Source organism: Arachis hypogaea, chromosome 16 (assembly GCF_003086295.3).
Source record: "Arachis hypogaea cultivar Tifrunner chromosome 16, arahy.Tifrunner.gnm2.J5K5, whole genome shotgun sequence".
NCBI classification, from domain to species: Eukaryota; Viridiplantae; Streptophyta; class Magnoliopsida; order Fabales; family Fabaceae; genus Arachis; species Arachis hypogaea.
The window spans coordinates 135490650-135514525 of NC_092051.1; the positions used below are offsets into that span (position 1 = coordinate 135490650).

The 23876-nt window shown below is 37.1% G+C and overlaps 1 protein-coding gene and 1 non-coding gene across 2 annotated transcripts; one reads left to right on the forward strand and one right to left on the reverse strand.

Annotated features, from left to right (window-relative positions):
* Window positions 1-3431: 3431 nt before the first annotated feature.
* On the forward strand, window positions 3432-5446 carry LOC112755147 (F-box protein CPR1). Its single transcript, XM_025803063.3, has one exon. The coding sequence runs from the start codon at window positions 4022-4024 to the stop codon at window positions 5273-5275; it is 1254 nt and encodes a 417-aa protein (XP_025658848.1). The 5' UTR covers window positions 3432-4021; the 3' UTR covers window positions 5276-5446.
* A 9548-nt stretch (window positions 5447-14994) lies between these two features.
* LOC112760155 (small nucleolar RNA R71) lies at window positions 14995-15102 on the reverse strand. The gene has a single exon (XR_003180606.1). It is a non-coding gene; the product is annotated as a small nucleolar RNA R71 (small nucleolar RNA).
* Window positions 15103-23876: the final 8774 nt, after the last annotated feature.

Below are 23876 nucleotides of genomic sequence, written 5' to 3' on the forward strand. Positions count from 1 at the left end.
TAGGAATAAAAGAAAGAGAAAAGCAACTACTTTGACATTTCTCGTTCTATTCGAGACACAAGTTAATTTCGTTCTTCCTCTTAAAGTTTATCTGGAAGAGAGGAGGACTCTTGCTTGAGAATGGTGCTAGAATAGCTTGAGAAAAATCCATTTGTCTTGCTACATAGTAAGGAGCATGAAGAGAAACTCAGAATTGGTCTTTCTTGTATTGAGGAATGCTTGTTGGTATTACTTGGATAGTGAAACGTTCGACCACATTTCATCATTTAGACGTTGTGCATCTACATCTTCGTCCTTTCAAACTATGGGACGTCAAAACCATGTTGGTCCACATTTGCGGTCAACAAAAGGAGTAAAATTTAAGGTTACATTATGAAAACTAGTGCTCGAGTGAAGTTTCGAGAATGCTTCCCAGAAGAGCTCGTTGGTAACATGTGAATGAGCAAAATTTGGTTGCAGAGTGACCAATCTAAGTCCTTTGATGCTTTGCCCTTCTAAAGGAGCCACTCCTTTGTGTTTCATGTGCTTTTCAAAGACATCGTTTAAACAAAGTTGTAGTAACCAGAGAGGTCCTCTGGCACTAACGGAAGAGTTGCTTCAAAGGCTGTCAACCATCTGCCCTAACTCATCGTAAAGATTTCCTAAGAGTAATTTGGCTAGGTTGAGTTTGCATTTGTAATGTATAGTTTTTGCATTAAAACACTTCTCGAGCAAAAAACTATAGCGTTGAGCCAGTAGCATAAGAAGGCTACATGTTCATCCTCTGTGAAAGGGCTATTCTCTTCTCCCATATTTTGTTTGATGAATTCTCCATTAGAGTTTTTCTCAACAATATTGTACTTGTGCTCAGGTTTTATGTCGAAAGTAAGCACAAGACCAATTGGTGAGATCCCAGTAATGGCTGCTACATCAAAGAGTGTAGGTCCGACCATACCACATAGTAAGTGAAAGTTATTGGTAGTTTTGTTTCAAAAATATAATGCAACCCCAATCATCCAATAGTGTGTTGAAAGTTGTTAATGTGAGAGCCGAAGAAGATCATAAATTTCTCGGAATTTTCATTCGTTCTTCTTGGAGGGTTCGAGTCTTTTAAACCAAGAGAGAAAGTTCGCATTCTTGAAAGTAATTTTTGGGTTGGTTCGGAATGGTCGAGCATGATCGACAAAGAGACCTACAAAAAGATATTATTTAATTAGCAAATCTTGGCCTTCACAATTAAGAAAATAGTGAGAGACTCTCTTTGCTTATTCGAGAGAATTCAGGGGACTGAGAAAACAGTGTCATTCTCAGTATCGATTGGATCTTTGATGACAGTATCTGTTGTGTTTGAAAGGATCTTCAAGTTTGATTGTTCAGAAACCTTTGTGGTTGTCAGTTCTTTTTCTTGTTCTGATATTTGTTTTTCTTTGGCTTTTGTTAAAGCGGTTGTAAGAGAAGTTGAAGCATCCATTTCTGCACAATTTGAATATAAGGAGATTCAATTGTTAGTTTTCTAAATTTAATAAAAATGAGAAAGAAATATTTGCATGATGGTGTGCGAACTCCAAAGATTAGGTTTCTTGTTTTTCTATGAATAAGAAGTTTAACGAAAATTGAAATTTTAAAATAACAAGACATGAAGATGAGGAGAAACGTACCAGAAAAATGCAGAAAGTGATAAAGTTTGAAGCTTGGAGTTCTTTGCGGTAATGATGATGGAAGGAGAAGATGGAAAGGGAAAACTGTTGAGGGTAAATGGTTTCGGAAATTTTTTGAATTTTGAAAGAGGAAAAGTCTTAATTAAATAATTTTGAGAAATTGAAGTGTAGAAGAAAGAGAGAGATGAATAATTAATTAGTGGCACACGGGATGTGCATAATTAATGGGATCGTACTGATAAAGGCTATTATTAAGCTTATGTATGGACTTTCTTTATTCTCTATTTGTTTATTTAGAACTTAAGACAAATCTTATTTAGGATTAATTATTTCATATTTTAGAAAGAGAATTTCGATGATACTAATAATCCTAGGGGGCAATTTATTAGTTGAAGAATTTGATAGTAGAAGAGTTCGCAGATTGAAGTGTTTTTTGGTCGAACTTGCAAGAATGTTAATTTGAAGAAAAGGGTGTCGAAAGACAGGGGTTTTGATCTGTCATAACTTGTCGAAGAATGAGGTTCAATGAATAATGTGTCAGAATCGACGACGTGTCACATAAGGGCAGTTATTCGTCTCTGCACTTGGCGGAAAGATTATTTTTGGACTTTTTAGAGGTGACATATGGCAGTGTAAGATTGGTTGGATTGCTCTATAAATTAAGAAGGCTCGGAAGAAGTAAGAGGTGGGAATTCGTCTTCAAAAAATACTGTCACACACTCACATCTCAACGAATTTTTGAGTCTGTCAAGAATTTCTTTTCTATAGGATTCCTTCCATATCTTTCAATTCATATCTTTACATTTCTCTTTTAAATTTTTTGTAATTTCTCTTCCTGCAATTTATTTTTCTTCCGCAAAGTTATTTTCTTTCCCTTTTAAATTTTGTATTGTCATTTTCATTCCAAAATGTGTTGATTACTTTCTTTTTTAATTATGATCATTCGCTTTATTCTCTGTAATTTCAAATTCAGGTAATTCAATTTTAATTTTATATTTTATTATTTAAAACCCTTTATTTTGTTTTAAAAAAGGAATTTTTGGTACATTTAAAAAGGATTGATATCCGCAAAAAAGGAATGAATTTGGCTCTCAGACATAAATATCAAACCAACATAGATTTAAAAGTCAAATCATCATTAATTTTTAGAGGTTCTAAACGCAACCCTATATGTATTAATAGTCAAAATATGATAGAATTTTCGGTAAAATTATGATAATGTGTTTTAAATAAATTAATAGTAGCTTGTATTTCATATTTAAGTTAAATTATTATAAAGTCACCAAAAATTTAATTATTATAACCAATTTGAAAAACCACCGGAAACAATTTTTGTTTGAGCTGTCATTTTCTATCATGCTAATACGAAACCCTATATTATTAGAATTAATATCTCTATGAGGATTAACTCTAAGCAGCTGCTTTCTAAATAATTGGAATTAAATAAATTGCAATTTTTTATTCGAACTACAATAAAAATTTACAGATATTTTAAAAGATGAAAAATTTATACGTATTTAAATAATTTTATCATAAAGTTAATTCTAAGTGGTGCCCAACAAAGATTTTTCTTCTCTAAAAATATCTTATTAGCATTACACCAAAGTTGAAAGGTATATATATGAATCTTTCATTTCGGAAAATAAAAATAAAAGAAATAAATACTACATCACTTCTTGAACTTCAATTAATTCATCTAATGTAGCAATCAAGATCGTTGTCATGGCCAAATTTGACCGGCAAATGGTCGATAAAGTCAATAAAGACAACCAAGATGGTTATGGTTTTATTCTTTCTATCTTCTCTTCCTTTTATATTTTGTTACACGGAAGGAAGAAGTCCAGATGATTTGATATATTTAATTAAATATATTTAATTAAACTATATAACGGTTTAATAATATCATCGTGTGAGTATTCTGATAGCTTTATTCATCCTATGTCCCGGTTCACTTATTTAATATTTTTATAATAACTACTAGCAAGAAGCAAAGAACCTCAGTTTTATTCTTTGATTTCTTTCTACTGCTCTATCTTCTCCTTTCCTTTTCCGTTAGTATCACAGGAAAAAGCAAGAAACCTTGGGTGTTTTTTTAATTCTATGTTCTGTTCCTTGTTTTTATTCCTTCCGTTTTATTATTTGTACTTTATATATTCTCTCTACCCTTGAATTCTAGTTATTATCACACTTGTCACTGCCAAAAAAGCAAGATACCTTGATTTTCATTATTTTTTTTTTCTTTCTACAATGTTCTCTCATCCTTAAGTTTCAGTTATCAATACCAAAACGCAAGAAACCTTGTAGTTAGTTTTACTTATTCTATGTTCCATCAAGAATCAAGAAACCTCACTAAACAGTAAACACTATCATTAAAAAACAGAGTGATGGTGGGAGGCTTAGATGTTTTGCCACGAGAATTGGTGTCCAAAATCCTCTCAAGGTTACCGGTGAAGCTTCTTCTCCGATGCAAGTGCGTGTGCAAGTCATGGTTCGATATCATAACAGATCCTCATTTCGCGACCAATCACTACGTTGTCTACAACAACATGGAAGAAGTAGAAGAAGAAGAACTCTTGGTGATTCGAAGACCCTTTCTTTCTGGTCTCAAAACTTATATCTCTCTTCTTTCTTGGGACCCCAAAGAACCCAAAGGCTCTGTTTCTTCTGAAATTCTGAACCCTCCTTATGATTACGACTCTGATCATAAATACTGGACCGAAATCATGGGTCCTTGCAATGGCATATACTTCTTAGAGGGGAACCCGAATGTGATGATGAACCCTTCTCTGAGAGAGTTCAAGGCTTTGCCTGAATCTCAATTCACAACTCCACGTGGCACTTATTCCTTCACTGATTACTCTGGGTTCGGGTTTGATCCAAAAACTAACGACTTCAAAGTTGTTGTGATCAAGGACCTTTGGTTGAAGGAAACAGATGAGAGAAAACCAGGGTACTGGACAGCTGAATTGTTCAGCCTCAACTCAAATTCATGGCGAAAACTTGAAGATGATGCTGTTCTTCCTCTCCCGTTTGAGATTTGGGGTTCTTCTCGTGTTTACACTTACGTCAACCATTGTTGCCACTGGTGGAGCTATGTTAGCAACAGCGTTGACCGAAGAAAGATGCAGTCAACGCGAGATCTTGTTCTAGCATTCAACCATGTCAATGAGTGTTTCAGGAAGATCGAGTTACCGAGAATAAGGTACTCTCGCGAAGAAGAGTTTGCGACTCTGGTACCCTTTGAAGGTACCATTGGCGTTATTGTTTACCCTGTGAGGGGAACAGAGAAGGTTCTAGATGTATGGGTAATGAAGGATTATTGGAACGATGAATCTTGGGTTAAGCTATACAGTGTTGGACCTGTGATGGTGGTTTACAAGCTTGTTGGGTTTTATGGGAGTGACAGGTTTCTTTGGAAGGATAGCAATGAGAGATTGGTGATGTATGGATCTGAATCGAAGAAAATGAGGGATCTTGAGGTTTATGGAAAGTATGATTCGTTAAGAGCTGCTAGGTATACTCAAAGCCTTGTTTCACTTCATAGAGGGAACGAGTTTCCTCACCAATTTGTTTCTTGTTGTTTGGTTCCGGATCCTCTGCTCAATCAAACTGACACGGACCTCATTTCCTTTTTGTAAGATTCCATTAAGATTTTTTTTTTTTTTCACGATATCTCTTAGTTTCGCAGGTTTAGTATTAATTCAATGCAGAATAGTTGAGATTTTAATCTCAACATTTATTTAAGCAGACAAATGAACTAATTACTCTCTTAAAAGATTAGCAATAAGAGGTCTTTCCATTATGTTGAAGATCTTTCTTGGAATTTTTTTTATTGCTTCTGTTAACACATATCAGGTTGCATTTGGATAAAGCCACCATGTGTGTTACTGAAACAAGACATAGAAGACAGACACGCTTTAGTAGTGTCCTTTTTCTTAAGTACAATGAAAGAGGGCTTTTCTATTTATATATGCATGAAAAAATCATTTATTCCCAAAATGCGCATGAATGGAAAGTGAGCTCAAAATGCACAGCTCCATTTTAGGTGAGACATCCACGAAATGATATTATTCACCATTTCAACCATGGTGCACACGAATTAGAGATTCCATTTCAACTTTATCATCCACGAAATGGAGCTCCCATTTCCTGCATGGCAGACGAAAATTGGAGAAACGAACCCAGGCACGGCAAACGCGAAATGGTGGCACGGCAGACGCGAAATGGAGAGTGTGTTAGGTTGGGCACACATGAAATGAGGCAACTAAGTGTGTACCTCACATGAATTGGAACTAAAGCTGGGCTATATAAACCCTTCTCCTGCAGAAGTCATGCCACAATTCCAATTCTCATTTCTTCTACTTTCTCTTCCTCTCCGTGAATTCCATTTCCATAGAGCTTGATATCATCAATTTTTGGTGTGGAAATGGCTTCTGAACAGTTATATATGATCGTATATCCGAATGGAAAAAATTTCTCATACAACCGAAGGTGTAACATTTATGTGTGATGATCCACTTTGGATAATGATTCCCCCACAATCTTTGCAACAACTAAAAAAATCTAATTTTGATGAATATTGGGTTGATTGGAAGAAAGGAGATCAGTAACCTGGTTTACAGGATGCCAGTTGCAGTAGCCAGTTCGTTTTCATATCAGAAAATGCATATTAAATTTGACCAGCATGTTTCGATGATGTTTTTGTATCATTGTAGCATTGGAAGCATCTAGTTCGAATAACGTGGAGGAAATGCAAAATTTTGGTGCCGGTGAAGCCATTCCCTTTTCGGAGATTGGTAGGGCACGGAGCCCCTATTTTAACGCCTTCGTGGTGCCGGCCCAGAATCCGGCCCAGAATGCAAAAAATCCTCACGGACTTCCCTCCCTCACCATCCATGTTGCATCCCCAAAAGGTATTGCGGACGGGTTGGCAGACTCGTCTAACGAAGATGAGATTGAGGATGATAGCAGGGAGGAAGCAGAAGTTGTTCTTAAAACCCAACCACTTCAGAGTGAAAGGGTTATCCCAACTCGGGTCGAACCGATAAATATAATGGGGGTAGGCGGTGTTTCTAGCAGCACTCCCGGTCACTATCTTGCACTGAGTCGTGGTCCAATGAACTCGACTACCACGGAAGACATACCGAGCAACTATGCTTTGACCGGTGAAATGGAGCTGGACATTGGCTTGAAATTCCTGAATAGAGAAACAGCGATGCTTGCTGTTAAGAACTACAACATTCGTAGAAGTGCAGAATACAAAGTGATAGAGTTAGATCAAACTCGGTATGTATGTCGATGCAAACTTTTTGGTGACCAATGTCGCTGGATGGTAAGGGTTGCAAAGACGAGGGCTTCCAGATTTTGGGAGATCCGAAAATACCACGGGCCTCACAGTTTTTTGGCAACTGCGACGTCGCAAGATCATGCTCAACTTGATAGCAATGTCATATGCCGGCACATATTCCCCATGGTTCAAGCAGATGCGACCATTTGCATAAAGGTGTTTGCAGGGTTCTGTGGAGTCAGCATACAGATACAAGGTGTCTTACAAGAAGGTTTGGCTAGCGAAACAAAAGGCAATAGCCAGAATCTATGGAGACTGGGATGATTCATACAACCAGCTGCGGAGATATTTCAACGCGTTGCAAATTTTCATTCCATGTATGAAAATATACGTGACTTTATTCGGGTTGCGATGTTGTTTGTGTTCGTTACTCTCTTTTGATAAATGAGCATAATCGTCGTAGGTACCATTGTCGATCTACAAACCCGACCGTACTACGTGGGAAATACGCTCGACCGTGACAGTGTCATGTTTCATCAAGTATTCTGGTCATTCTCATCGTGTGTTGAAGCATTCAAGCACTGCAAGCCACTAGTCTCAGTTGACAGAACACACTTGTATGGTAAGTACACGGGCACTTTATTGATGGGAATAGCACAGGATGGAAACAACAACATACTTCCCATAGCTTTTGTGCTTGGTAACCCCAACTGCATAGCAACATCCGTCAGAGTAATAGTACACTCACCCCATGGGAGGTTGAACGTGTGGGTTTCAGGACGCCATCTTTTCACAAGCACACTAATAAATGGATTGTCGTATTCAAAACGCTTTATCAAAGACGCATAATAGAATCCAGCTCTTCTTAAATACGGTTCAAGCATCTAGCGCCTAATCTCCATGGTTGGATCTACTTGATCTGAAGTAAAAACATTGACTAGTGTGTCATGCGGAGTTAGCACACGTGCCAGCTGAAATAGAGAAAGGTCAAAACACAATTATTCAATTTATACATTTATTATCAATAACAATTATTTTTTTATTAATAAAAAAACTGGCCTTCAGATGTAAAATGCGCAAAAATGTGAAATTCATCCAACCTATTAAATTTTTTCTCTACATTGATTCCACTACCACTCATTTTAATAAAAAATAAAATTCTTTTTCCTCAATACAATTTTTTTTAACCCCACCAAAAGAACACTAAACCCCTAAACCACACTTCTTGTTTCCTGTTTTCCCACCACACGAAACTGGTCCCCTCCCCTTCACCCCTTTTATATTGATGCATCCACTAGCTTTCAAACTGTTGCCTCCCAAACCAGCCATTGCATGCTCGTACGGAAACTGCTTCTGCCAGTCCACCATTTCGTGTGCGCCAGTCCCTAAGTGGGCCATTTCGTGGCCGCCTCCACTGAAATCTTCATTTCGCGGGTGTCAGGGACGGGTTGGGCCAATTCGTGGCTGGTGACTTTGTATTACTCCATTTCGTGCCTGGCTTACTTGGATTGGGGTCTCTGACGCACACAGTACCGAGTTCACCCAATTCACTTGCACCAGTGTTAAAATGGTGAATAATATCATTTCGTGGATGCCTGGCTTGAAATGGAGCTGCGCATTTTGAACACACTTTCTATTCATGCGCATTTTGAGAATAAATAATTTTCTCATACATATATAAATAAAAAAATTATTGAAAGAGTATATTTTTATTTAAAAATATTATTTATATACTAAAATCAATTATATATACATAGTTTAATTTATTTTTATATATATTTTATATTAATAACTAATTTTAGTGACTAATTTTAGTATATATATAACATAATTGATTTTTGTTCTGCCGTATTTTTTGGCTTATATATTAGAGTATTTTTATATTATGTATTTTTGTATTTGTATATATGAGATATTATTCAAACGAAACATGTGTTTTTTGTCATCCCACGTCACATTATTGTATTAATTGACTAATAGCATATTATCAATATATTAGATAGATAATAATTTAGTAAAAATATTATTTATGTCTAAAATTAATAACAAAAATTAGTTAATAACAAAAATTAATTAATTTAAGTTTTTTTAATCCGTTATATATATTATTTGTCACAAGTGTTATCTTTTTATACTTTCTCTAATAATAAAGGTGCTGATGTTATATGATTATTTTTTTATATACACTTTTCAATGGCAGAATATTTAAAAATATTTTAAATATTTTAATTTAAAATAGTTTTTTTTTCAATCATTTAGATTACAAACTCAACTCTAGAGAGGAGATTATAAAAAATTTACAATAAAATTTATGTTTTTTTAAGTAATCTCTTTTAACACTGCTATCAAGAATAACTAGAGTTACAACAATCACATCCAGAAACACAAAATATACAAACTAAATCAAACAATTGTCTCAGTATCCCATTAAATTTCTAATTAAAATATTTCATCTGAATATTAATAAAAAGAATGATACAAATTTTAAATATTTTGTGAAATATTTTGTTTAACTTAAAATACCTTTCTATGAGTCGTCATAAGAAAAAAATTTTCGAAAATTTTTTTCTCTCTTTTAGTATTCGATTGATAATAAAAATCAAATAAATCAAAGTCAGAGTTGTGGTATACATCTCTTCATTTTCCGTTGTTGCACATACAAATAAAATACTGAATACAAACACACACTAAACTTAATTATTGTGGGATTTTTATTTTCTTTTTCTTTTTACGAAAGACTAGTCTTCGAACCTATCCTTTAGATAAGTTCTTATTGCGTACGAAAAATTAAAACAACGACCTGCTCGAGAAGGAAATTTAATTTTCTAAAGCAAGTGGGACTTGATTGTACACATCAATGATGCTATTATTTTATCTTATTTATTTACAAAACTAAAAGATAATGCATCAGTTCTAGAGATAATACTAGATTGGGTATGTATTTGCCGGTGCTCTGTAATGGTAGCTCGTTATCATAAAACAACGACAAAACATTATCCCATTAAATAAAATTAGTTACTAGATTAAACAACGTTATTATATCCTATTATATATCCAAAAAGTATAAAAAAACAATAATAAGTTTAAATAATATCAACAATGGTTTAAAAAAAAGTTACATTATAATTAAAAATCATATTTTAATTAATTATCCAATTATCAGATTTTGAAATTTAAAAAATTAAGATTAACAATTAAACTCATTTGCATTACAAACGGTTACTCTTAATATTGTCATATCTTCCCAATCTTTGGTCTCCCTCTCGCCACCGCAGTCTTACCTGCGTCGTTGCAACCCCCCTCCGGCCGACCGTGCCAACGCCGCCGCGGGCTCCAACCGACGATGCCGACGAGCTCCCTAACACCACCGTTGTTCCTCCATAACCGAGCGATCTCCGTTCTCCCTCTCGCTGCCGGATCTTCACCTGCACCGCTGCAACCACCTCGACGCCAATACATTGTTCAAAGCCATGCAGAATCTCCACTCCGTTCTCGTCTCCCACGGCCTCGATCGCAAGATCAAGGTCATAATGCCACATAACATGATGGTTCTCACTTCTCCCTTCCTTCCTTCCTTCCTCCATCACCTTCGACATGAACCTCACAACGCCACAAAGTATGGCAGTTCTCGCTTCTTCCTTCCCTCCATCCTCCACCACCTTTGCTATGAACCTTGTTTCCATAATGACCTTCATTGTTACCTTCTTAGCCGATATCGGTGCTCCCTTCAGGATCAACGCTTACCCTTACTTCGCCTACCGAAACAACCCTACCAACTTCGACTACGCTCTTTTCGGAAACGCTCCGGTGTTCACGATCCAAAAGGCTACGTCTACAGCAACATGCTGGACGCGCAGATCGATGCTATGAGAAGGTATACATTGGAAGTTTTATATACACATGCAGATGTTTATTTTTCATGTAAATGAGATGTTTATTCTTAATGTAAATGGGATATTTGTTCTTCCTATAAATGAGATGTTTGTTCTTAATACGGCACTCGAAGTTGGTGACTATAACACCCTACCACACAGAGCTTTACGCTTAAGTCATAAAACAGAGGTGGTATGATATTACGACCTCTAAAATAAATAAATAAATAAATATGTGTGTGTGTGTGTGTGTGTGTGTGTGTGTAATAATTGAAAGAATGTAATATACGAGGAGCCTTGAAAGATAGGTAAAAAAAATCTCAAAATTAAAAGCGCAACGCCCAGGAAAGGATTACTTGCGTACGAAGAAAGTTAAGGTACATAGACACATATACATAGAAAGCAAAAACAGAGGGTCAAGGGTACAAAATAACAATCTCCTAACTCAGGCTGCGAAGCTAAGGCTGACATGAGAATATTTATATACATACATATAGAGATTGATGAGCGGATAATTTATACGCTTTTTGGCATTGTTTTTACATAGTTTTTAGTATAATTTAGTTAGTTTTTAGTATATTTTTATTAGTTTTTAAATAAAAATCACATTTCTGGACTTTACTATGAGTTTGTGTGTTTTTCTGTGATTTCAGGTATTTTCTGGCTGAAATTGAGGGACTTGAGCAAAAATCAGATTCAGAGATTGAAGAAGGACTGCAGATGCTGTTGGATTCTGACCTCCCTGCACTCAAAGTGGATTTTCTGGAGCTACAAAACTCCAAATGGCGCGCTCTTAATTGCGTTGGAAAGTAGACATCCAGGACTTTCCAGCAATATATAATAGTTCATACTTTGCCCGAGTTTAGATGATGCAAACTGGCGTTCAACGCCAGTTCCATGTTGCATTCTGGAGTTAAACGCCAGAAACAGGTTACAAAGTGGAGTTAAACGCCAGAAACAGGTTACAAACTAGCGTTCAACTCCAAGAGAAGCCTCTACACGTGTAAAGCTCAATGCTCAGCTCAAGCACACACCAAGTGGGCCCCGGAAGTGGATTTCTGCATCATTTACTCATTTCTGTAAACCCTAGTAACTAGTTTAGTATAAATAGGACTTTTTACTATTGTATTTACATCTTTAGTTTCATCTTTAGATCACGTTTGGGGGCTGGCCTCTCGGTCATGCCTGGACCTTCATCACTTATGTATTTTCAACGGTAGAGTTTCTACACACCATAGATTAAGGTGTGGAGCTCTGCTGTTCCTCATGAATTAATACAAAGTACTATTGTTTTTCTATTCAATTCAAGCTTATTCCGATTCTAAGATATTCATTCGCACCTCAATATGAATGTGATGATCGTGACAGTCATCATCATTCCCAACTATGAACGCGTGCCTGACAACCACTTCAGTTCTACCTTAGATTGAATGAGTATCTCTGGGATTCCTTAATCAGAATCTTCGTGGTATAAGTTAGAATCCATGGACGGCCATTCTTGAGATCCAAAAAGTCTAAACCTTGTCTGTGGTATTCCGAGTAGGATCTGGGAAGGAATGGCTACGACGAGCTTCAAACCCGCGAGTGCTGGGCGTAGTGACAGACGCAAAAGGATCAATGGATCCTATTCCAGTATGATCGAGAACCGACAGATGATTAGCCATGCAGTGACAGCGCATTGGACCATTTTCACTGAGAGGACAGGATGTAGCCATTGACAACGGTGATGCCTAACATACAGCTTGCCATAGAAGGGAGTATGAATGATTGGATGAAGATAATAGGAAAGCAGAGGTTCAGGAGGAACGAACGCATCTCTATACGCTTATCTGAAATTCTCACCAATGAATTACATAAGTATCACTATCTTTATTTTATATTTATCTTTTAATTATTAAATCTCTATAATCAATTGAATCCGCCTGACTGAGATTTACAAGGTGACCATAGCTTGCTTCAAGCTGACAATCTCCGTGGGATCGACCCTTACTGACGTAAGGTTTATTACTTGGACGACCCAGTGCACTTGCTGGTTAGTTGTGCGAAGTTGTGACAAAGAACTAAGATTATGAACGTGCGTATTGAGTCTTTAGCGCCATTACCAAGAAATGGAACCGTCACGATTTCTGCGCACCAAGTTTTTGGCGCCGTTGCCGGGGATTGTTCGAGTTTGGACAACTGACGGTTCATCTTGTTGCTCAGATTAGGTAATTTTATTTTAATTTTAAACTTTTTATTTCTTATTTTCGAAAATAATACAAAAAAAAAATTTCTTCTTTTTCGTTTTTCCCAAAATATTTTTCGAAAAAAAACCAAAAAAATCTTATAAAATCATAAAAACCAAAAATTTTATGTTTCTTGTGTGAGTCTAGTGTCAATTTTTAAGTTTGGTGTCAATTGCATCTTTTTAATTTTTCTTAAAATTTTCGAAAATTCATGCATGTGTTCTTCATGATCTTCAAGTTGTTCTTGGTAAGTCTTCTTGTTTGATCTTTAAAATTTCTTGTTTTGCATCTTTTCTTATTTTTCATATGCATTTTCAATTTGTTAGTGTTTAATTTTTGAAAATTTCTAAGTTTGGTGTCTTGCATGTGTTTCTTTTCTTGAAAATTTTCAAAAATAAGTTCTTGGTGTTCATCTTGACATTCAATGTGTTCTTGCATGCATCATTTGTTTTGATCCAAAATTTTCATTCATTGAGTCTTTTTGATGTTTTTCTCTTTCTACATTAAAAATTCAAAAATAAAAAAAAAAATCTTTTCCTTATCTCACTCATAATTTTCGAAAATTTGATTTGATTTAGTCAAAAGTTTTAAAAATTTAATTGTTTCTTATGAGTCAAATCAAATTTTCAATTTAAAAATTCTATCTTTTTCAAATCTTTTTCAAAAATCAAATCTTTTTCATTTTTTCTTTATAAATTTCGAAACTTTCAAAATTATTTTCAAAATCTTTTTCTTATTTTTATTTCATATTTTCGAAATTAATGCTAACAATTAATGTGATTGATTCAAAATTTTTAAGTTTGTTACTTACCTAATAAGAAAGGTTCAATCTTTAAACTCTAGAATAATATCTTTTTAGTTCTTGTTAGTCAAGTAATCAACTTTGATTTCAAAAATCAAATCTTTTCAAATTTCTTTTTCAAATCTTTTTCAAATTAAGTTTCAATCATATCTTTTTCAAAATAAATTTCAAAATCTTTTCTAACTTCTTATCTTTTCAAAATTAATTTTCAAATCTTTTTCAATTAATCCTATCCTTTTGTTTCAATCATATCTTTTTCAAAACTACCTAACTAAATCTCTCTCTCTAATTTTCGAAAATCACCTTCCCCTTTTTTCTAAAATTTCCTTTTTAATTAACTATTTGTTTTAAATTTAATTTAATTTGATTTAATTTTCCTTGCTTAATTTTTGAAATTTTAATTTTAATTTTAAATTAAAAACAAAAGTATTTTTATTTTAATTTATTTAATTTTCGAAAATTCTCTCATCTCCTTCTAATTATTTTATTTATCTACTAACACTCCTCTTTTTCTTAAAAATTCGAACCCTCTTCATCTTTCTGTGTTCGAATTTCTTTTCTTCTTCTACTCACATAAAGGAATCTCTATACTGTGACATAGAGGATTCCAAATTTTCTTTTCTGTTTTCTTCTTTTTCATATGAGCAGGAACAAGGATAAGAATATTCTTGTTGAACCTGATCCTGAACCTGAAAGAACTCTGAAGAGGAAGCTAAGGGAAGCTAAAGCACAACTCTATGGAGAAAATCTGACAGAAATTTTCGAAAAAGAAGGAGACATGGCCAAAAATAATAACAATGCAAGGAAGATGCTTGGTGACTTTATTGCACCTAATTCCAATTTACATGGAAGAAGCATCTCAATCCCTGCCATTGGAGCAAACAATTTTGAGCTGAAACCTCAGTTAGTTTCTCTGATGCAACAGAATTGCAAGTTTTATAGACTTCCATCCAAAGATCCTTTTCAGTTCTTAACTGAATTCTTGCAGATCTGTGATATTGTTAAGACCAATGGGGTTGATCCCGAGGTCTACAGGCTTATGCTTTTCCCGTTTGCTGTAAGAGACAGAACTAGAATATGGTTGGACTCTCAACCTAAGGATAGCCTGAACTCTTGGGATAAGCTGGTCACGGCTTTCTTAGCCAAGTTCTTTCCTCCTCAAAAGCTTAGTAAGCTTAGAGTAGATGTTCAAACCTTCAGACAAAAAGAAGGTGAATCCCTCTATGAAGCTTGGGAGAGATACAAGGAACTGACCAAAAAGTGTCCTTCTGACATGCTTTCAGAATGGACCATCCTGGATATATTCTATGATGGTCTGTCTGAATTATCTAAAATGTCATTGGACCATTCTACAGGTGGATCCATTCACCTAAAGAAAACGCCTGCAGAAGCTCAAGAACTCATTGACATGGTTGCAAATAACCAGTTCATGTACACTTCTGAAAGGAATCCTGTGAGTAATGGGACGCCTCAGAGGAAGGGAGTTCTTGAAATTGATACTCTGAATGCCATATTGGCTCAGAATAAAATATTGACTTAGCAAGTCAACATGATCTCTCAGAGTTTGAATGGATTGAAGGAATCATCTAACAGTACTAAAGAAGCCTCTTCTGAAGAAGAAGCTTATGATCCTGAGAACCCTGCAATAGCAGAGGTGAATTACATGGGTGAACCCTATGGAAACACCTATAATTCCTCATGGAGAAATCATCCAAATTTCTCATGGAAGGATCAACAAAAGCCTCAACAAGGCTTTAATAATGGTGGAAGAAACAGGTTTAGCAATAGCAAGCCTTTTCCATCATCCACTCAGCAACAGATAGAGAATTCTGAGCAGAATCTATCTAGCTTAGCAAATATAGTCTCTGATCTATCTAAGGCCACTGTGAGTTTCATGAATGAAACAAGATCTTCCATTAGGAATTTGGAGGTACAAATGGGCCAGCTGAGTAAAAGAGTCACTGAAACTCCTCCCAGTACTCTCCCAAGCAATACAGAAGAAAATCCAAAGAGAGAGTGCAAAGCCATTGATTTGACCATCATGGCCGAACCTACAAGGGAGGAGGAGGGCGTGAATCCTAGTGAGGAAGACCTCCTGGGACGTCCAGTGACCAATAAGGAGTATCCCTTTGAGGAACCAAAGGAATATGAGGCTCATCTAGAGACCATAGAGATTCCATTAAACCTCTTTCTGCCCTTCATGAGCTCTGATGAGTATTCTTCCTCTGAAGAGGATGAAGACATTACTGAAGAGCAAGTTGCTAAATACCTTGGTGCAATCATGAAGCTGAATGCCAAATTATTTGGTAATGAGACTTGGGAAGATGAACCCCCCTTGCTCACCAATGAACTGAATGCATTGGATAGGCAGAAATTACCTCAAAAGAAACAGGATCCTGGCAAATTCTTAATACCCTGTACCATAGGCACCATGACCTTTGAGAAGGCTCTGTGTGACCTGGGATCAGGAATAAACTTAATGCCACTCTCTGTAATAGAGAAACTTGGGATTTTTGAGGTGCAAGCTGCCAGAATCTCATTAGAGATGGTAGACAACTCAAGAAAACAGGCTTATAGACAAGTAGAGGACGTGTTAGTAAAGGTTGAAGGCCTTTACATCCCTGCTGATTTCATAATCCTAGACACTGGGAAGGAAGAGGATGAATCCATCATCCTTGGAAGACCCTTCCAAGCCACAGTAAGAGCTGTGATTGATGTGGACAGAGGAGAGTTAGTCCTTCAACTGAATGAGGACAACCTTGTATTTGAAACTCAAGGATCTCCTTCTATAACCATGGAGAGGAAGCATGAAAAGCTTCTCTCACTACAGAGTCAACTAAAGCCCGCACAGTCAAACTCTAAGTTTGGTGTTGGGAGGCCACAACCAAACTCTAAGTTTGGTGTTGGGAGGTTCCAACCTTGCTCTGATTATCTGTGAGGCTCCATGAGAGCTCACTGTCAAGCTATTGACATTAAAGAAGCGCTTGTTGGGAGCCAACCCAATGTTATTTAATCATATCTATTTTATTTTCTTTTTGTTATTTCGTGTTTTATTAGGTTGATGATCATGTGAAGTCACAAAAACTACTGAAAAATCAAAAACAGAATGAAAAACAGCATTGAAAATAGCACACCCTGGAGGAGAGCAGTCTGGCGTTTAAACGCCAGAAACAAGCATCTGTCTGGCGTTTAACACCAGAAATAGACACCAAGCTGGCGTTTAACACCAGAAACAAGCATCTGCTTGGCGTTAAACGCCAGAAACAAGCTACATTTGGGCGTTTAACGCCAGAAACAGGCAGCAGTCTAGCGTTAAACGCCAGGATTGCACAGCAAGGGCATTTTACACGCCTAATTGGAGCAGGGATGCTAAGTCCTTGACCCCACAGGATCCCTCAGGATCTGTGGACCCCATAGGATCCCCTCAGGATCTGTGGATCCCACAGGATCCCTACTTTTTCTTCTCTCATCTTCACACCTTTTCATAACTCTCTTCCCCAAATACCCTTCACCAATCACCTTAATCACTCTTTCCCATCACCTCTTCACCACTCAAATCCATCCTCTCTCCCCTATAAACCCCACCTACCTTCAAAATTCAAACTAATTTCTCTCCCAAACCCAACCCTAATGGCCGAACCCTACACCCTCCCTCACTCCTATATAAACCCTCACTCCTTCTTCATTTTCACACAACACAACCTTCTCTTCTTCTCCTTGGCCGAATACACCTTCTTCCCCCATCTCCTCCATTTTCTTCTTCTTCTTTTGCTCGGGGACGAGCAAACATTTTAAGTTTAGTGTGGTAAAAGCATAGCTTTTTGTTTTTCCATAACCATTTATGGCACCTAAGGCCAGAGAAACCTCTAGAAAGAGGAAAGGGAAGGCAATTGCTTCCACCTCTGAGTCATGGGAGATGGAGAGATTCATCTCAAAGGTCCATCAAGACCACTTCTATGAAGTTGTGGCCAAGAAGAAAGTGATCCCTGAGGTTCCTTTCAAGCTCAAAAAGAATGAGTATCCGGAGATCCGACTTGAGATCCAAAGAAGAGGTTGGGAAGTTCTCACCAACCCCATTCAACAAGTCGGGATCCTAATGGTTCAAGAGTTCTATGCAAACGCATGGATCACTAGGAACCATGATCAAAGTGTGAACCCGAATCCAAAGCATTGGCTTACCATGGTTTGGGGGAAATACTTAGATTTCAGTCCGGAAAATGTAAGGTTGGCGTTCAACTTGCCAATGATGGAAGAGAATGCACGCCCCTACATAAGAAGCGTCAACTTTGATCAAAGGTTGGACCAAGTCCTCATAGACATATGTGAGGAAGGAGCTCAATGAAAAATTGACTCAAGAGGCAAGCCGGTTCAACTAAGAAGGCATGACCTCAAATCAGTGGCTAGGGGATGGTTAGAGTTCATTCAACGCTCAATCATTCCTACTAGTAACCGGTCTGAAGTTACTATAGACCGGGCCATCATGATCCATAGTATCATGATTGGAGAGGAGGTGGAAGTTCATGAGATTATATCTCAAGAACTTTACAAGGTGGCTGACAAGTTCTCCACTTGGGCAAGGTTAGCCTTTCCTCACCTCATATGCCACCTCTGCAATTCGGCTGAAATTGACATAGAGGGAGACATCCTCATTGAAGAGGACAAGCCCATCACTAAGAAAAGGATGGAGCAAATAAGAGATCATGGACCTCAACATGAGCATGAGGAAATTCCTCACCATGAAATCCCTGAGACGCCTCAAGGGATGCACTTTCCTCCACAGAATTATTGGGAGCAAATCAACAGAGAATTAAATTCCAACATGGGACAACTAAGGGTGGAGCACCAAGAGCACTCCATCATCCTCCATGAGATTAGAGAAGATCAAAGAGCCATGAGGGAGGAGCAACAAAGGCAAGGAAGAGACATAGAGGAGCTCAAAAGCACCATTGGTTCTTCAAGAAGAGGAAGACATCACCCTCACTAAGGTGGACTCATTCCTTAATCTCCTTGTCTATTTATTTTACTATTTTTCGATTTTTGAGCTTTATGTTTTATGTTTGTGTCTTTACTATATGATCACTAGTGTCTAAGTGTCTATGCCTTAAAGTTATGAATGTCCTATAAATCCATCACCTTTCTTAAATGAAAAATGTTTTAATTACAAAAGAACAAGAAGTACATGGTTTCGAATTCATCCTTGAAACTAGTTTAATTATTTTGATGTGGTGACAATACTTTTTATTTTCTGAATGAATGCTTGAACAGTGCATATGTCTTTTGAATTTGATGTTTATGAATGTTAAATATGTTGGCTCTTGAAGAATAAGGAAAAAGGAGAAATGTTATTTGATAATATGAAAAATCATAAAAATGATTCTTGAAGCAAGAAAAAGCAGTGAATACAAAAGCTTGCAGAGAAAAAAAAGGAAAAAAAAGAAAGAAAAAGAAAAAGCAAGCAGAAAAAGCCAATAGCCCTTAAAACCAAAAGGCAAGGGTAATAAAAAGGTTCCAAGGCTTTGAGCATCAGTGGATAGAAGGGCCTAAAGGAATAAAATCCTGTCCTAAGTAGCTAAACTAAGCTGTCCCTAACTATGTGCTTGTGGCGTGAAGGTGTCAAGCCAAAAGCTTGAGACTGAGCGGTTAAAGTCGAGGTCCAAAGCAAAAAAAAAAAAAGAATGTGCTTAAGAACCCTGGACACCTCTAATTGGGGACTTTAGCAAAGCTGAGTCACAATCTGAAAAGGTTCACCCAGTTATGTGTCTGTGGCATTTATGTATCCGGTGGTAATACTGGAAAACAAAGTGCTTAGGGCCACGGCCAAGACTCATAAAGTAGCTGTGTTCAAGAATCAACATACTGAACAAGGAGAATCAATAACACTATCTGAACTCTGAGTTCCTATAGATGCCAATCATTCTGAACTTCAATGAATAAAGTGAGATGCCAAAACTATTCAAGAGGCAAAAAGCTACAAGTCCCGCTCATCTGATTGGAGCTAAGTTTCATTGATATTTTGGAATTTATAGTATATTCTCTTCTATTTATCCTATTTGATTTTCAGTTGCTTGGGGACAAGCAACAATTTAAGTTTGGTGTTGTGATGAGCGGATAATTTATACGCTTTTTTGCATTGTTTTTACATAGTTTTTAGTATAATTTAGTTAGTTTTTAGTATATTTTTATTAGTTTTTAAATAAAAATCACATTTCTGGACTTTACTATGATTTTTTGTCTTTTTCTGTGATTTCAGATATTTTCTGGCTGAAATTGAGGGACTTGAGCAAAAATCAGATTCAGAGGTTGAAGAAGGACTGCAGATGCTGTTGGATTCTGACCTCCCTGCATTCAAAGTAGATTTTCTGGAGCTACAAAACTCCAAATGGCGCGCTCTCAATTGTGTTGTAAATTAGACATCCAGGGCTTTCCAACAATATATAATAGTCCATACTTTGCCCGAGTATAGATGACGCAAACTGGCGTTCAACGCCAGTTCCATGTTGCATTCTGGAGTTAAACGCCAGAAACAGGTTGCAAAGTGGAGTTAAACGCCAGAAACAGGTTACAAACTGGCGTTCAACTCCAAGAGAAGCCTCTACATGTGTAAAGCTCAACGCTCATCCCAAGCACACACCAAGTGGGCGTCGGAAGTGGATTTCTGCATCATTTACTCATTTCTGTAAACCCTAGTAACTAGTTTAGTATAAATAGGACTTTTTACTATTATATTTACATCTTTAGTTTCATCTTTAGATCATGTTTGGGGGCTGGCCTCTCGGCCATGCCTGGACCTTCATCACTTATGTATTTTTAACGGTAGAGTTTCTACACACCAAAGATTAAGGTGTGGAGCTCTGCTGTTCCTCATGAATTAATACAAAGTACTATTGTTTTTCTATTCAATTCAAGCTTATTCCGATTCTAAGATATTCATTCGCACCTCAATATGAATGTGATGATCGTGACAGTCATCATCATTCCCAACTATGAACGCGTGCCTGACAACCACTTCCGTTCTACCTTAGATTGAATGAGTATCTCTGGGATTCCTTAATCAGAATCTTCGTGGTATAAGTTAGAATCCATGGACGGCCATTCTTGAGATCCGGAAAGTCTAAACCTTGTCTGTGGTATTCCGAGTACGATCTGGGAATGGATGGTTGCGACGAGCTTCAAACTCGCGAGTGCTGGGCGTAGTGACAGACGTAAAAGGATCAATAGATCCTATTCCAGTATGATCGAGAACTGACAGATGATTAGCCATGCAGTGACAGCGCATTGGACCATTTTCACTGAGAGGACAGGATGTAACCATTGACAACGGTGATGCCTAACATACAGCTTACCATAGAAGGGAGTATGAATGATTGGATGAAGATAATAGGAAAGCAGAGGTTCAGGAGGAATGAACGCATCTCTATACGCTTATCTGAAATTCTCACCAATGAATTACATAAGTATCACTATCTTTATTTTATATTTATCTTTTAATTATTAAATCTCTATAATCAATTGAATCCGCCTGACTGAGATTTACAAGGTGACCATAGCTTGCTTCAAGCCGACAATCTCCGGGGGATCGACCCTTACTGACGTAAGGTTTATTACTTGGACGACCCAGTGCACTTGCTGGTTAGTTATGCGAAGTTGTGACAAAGAACTAAGATTATGAACGTGCGTATTGAGTCTTTAGCACCGTTACCAAGGAATGGAACTGTCACGATTTCTGCGCACCAGAAATCCATAACCCAAAATACATAAAAGTAACCCTAGTTCTCCATAAACCTCTATGAGGTGAAAAAGTAAAACATATATACGTAAGGAGTGTCTATACATATAGATATAGCAAAATAAAAGAAAATATCGAATCCCAAAAGCCCACTTCGCTGCAAAGAACTCCAGACGCCTAACGAGATGCCTCTCGACCTGCATCTGAAAAACAGAAATATCCGTATGGAATGAGAACCGGGGGTTCTCAGCATGCTAATGGTGCCGCATACATAAGACATAAGGTCCCGCAAATGCCAGAGACAATCCTAGAACGCCGACACTCAGATTATAAAACTTAAAGAACTAAAACAGAAATCATAATCCTCCTTCATCCATTTTCTTCCAAAACCTCCAATTTCGGTGAAACCACATAAACAAGCAAGCAGACAATGACAAACACAAATAGAATACAAATAATACAGATAGCACGTATAACAGTTAAGCAGATTAAAGCCACGTAGGCATTCCCAATTAGAGCACAAGCAAGCAATTCAAACAATATGTATATGATGCATGCCTGTCCTATGGCTTATGAGTCTCATCTGTCGGTTATCAAGCCAACCCAATAAGTCCGGCTGCTAAACCCTGGTCTGTCCCTCAACGCGCATCCCCAAGAGTCTATGCATAACTTTTTCTCATATATAAATCTTGCTCATTGGGGGATATCATTCCCAGAAATTTATACATGCTCGATTACCCTTACGTCGTAGGGTCAACAGAATATCGAACCTCAACCTAGAGCACATGGTGGAAAGCCACTGCTCTTTACCCAGAAAAACTCGTATCTCAGATAAAATAAGTGTATAAGCCACTTAAGCATTCATATTCATTTGTAATCATTTCATAATCATTCATTATGGCCATAACATCACTTATACATCATATACTTGTGCCTTTTATACATAATTCATCATAAGCCGGAGTAAGTGGGGTGAACCACACCCTTGCATCTACCCGGAGAGCCTCTATACTAACCAACCTGGAGCATGTGGGGCGAAACCACAATCCTTGCGTGTACCCAAGAGGTACGTTCTCATATGCCCAAGAGGAACAAAGGAGGGGATCTTGACCTCCCACCATCTCGGTGTGGGCGATTTTACAATACCAAGAGGAACAAAGAAGGGGATCCTCACCTTCTACCATCTCCTGGAGTCGCACTTTCAAAAACGAGTGCTCAGATGAAACATATATATATGCAACCTATCTCATCATACCTAACTCATTACTTTTCAAACTTTCTTCATCTCCAAGTTACCTCCTCCTCCTAACTTCTTCTCATCAATCGACACATAACTAAGATTTAGGGGCTAAAAGAGTAAAAGTAGAGGTTTAGAGGTTTAAAAATTAGGTTTTAAAACATAAAATTCACTTTGCTAAAACAGGGGTCACGCGTACGCGTGGGCCACGCATACGCAGGGGTGCGTTTTCCTTGCTCGCGTAAGCGAGATGTCCAACCCGAAAGGGTTGGTTGTGTCAGGTGCAGGTGGTCACGTACGCAAGTTCTGCAGAATGGATAAAAATGCTAAGTGCTGCAGAATTTCAGTTTTGCGCACCGAAGTTTCGACTGGCATAACTTTCTCGTTTTAAAACATTTTTCATTCATTCTTTGAACGGCAGAAACTTCACGGACCCGATTTTCATATGAAACAAATTTGAAAGAATTTGGGGGTCTGTAAGCTGAGTTATGGCTCACCAAAATTCGGCCAAAAATAAGATTTTCACAAAATCTTCCAAACCTCTATTTTCGCAAAACATAATTCATTAGCAACAACCGATCATACCTCAATTTCAAACAATCTCATACATGAATTTTTCAATTATACCAAAAAGATCATCAATATATCACCACATATTCATATGCATTCATATCACCTTGTCAATCATCATTAAATCATCATTTAGCATCCCATTTTCATCACAAGCATTAATCACCAAACCCATACTCAACCTATTTCGACAATTATTATCAAAGGTACTAAGCGTTTAACATACTCATACATTACAACCTATCCTATGGTCATCTAGCCTAATTTTTTACAAGACATTATATATTAAATACGAGAAACCAAAACAATACCTTGACTGATTTTCTCGTATAACCCAAGCTAACACAATTAGGCAAGATTACAAGCCTCCAACACCCAAACTTCAGCAACCGAGACCCAAATCAAGCTTCCAATTTCCACAAATATGCTCCAATTCTTATACATACACCATCTAATTCACATTACCACATTTATATACCAAATTTCAATATCCAAACTCACATAATCTAAGAACTTGCAA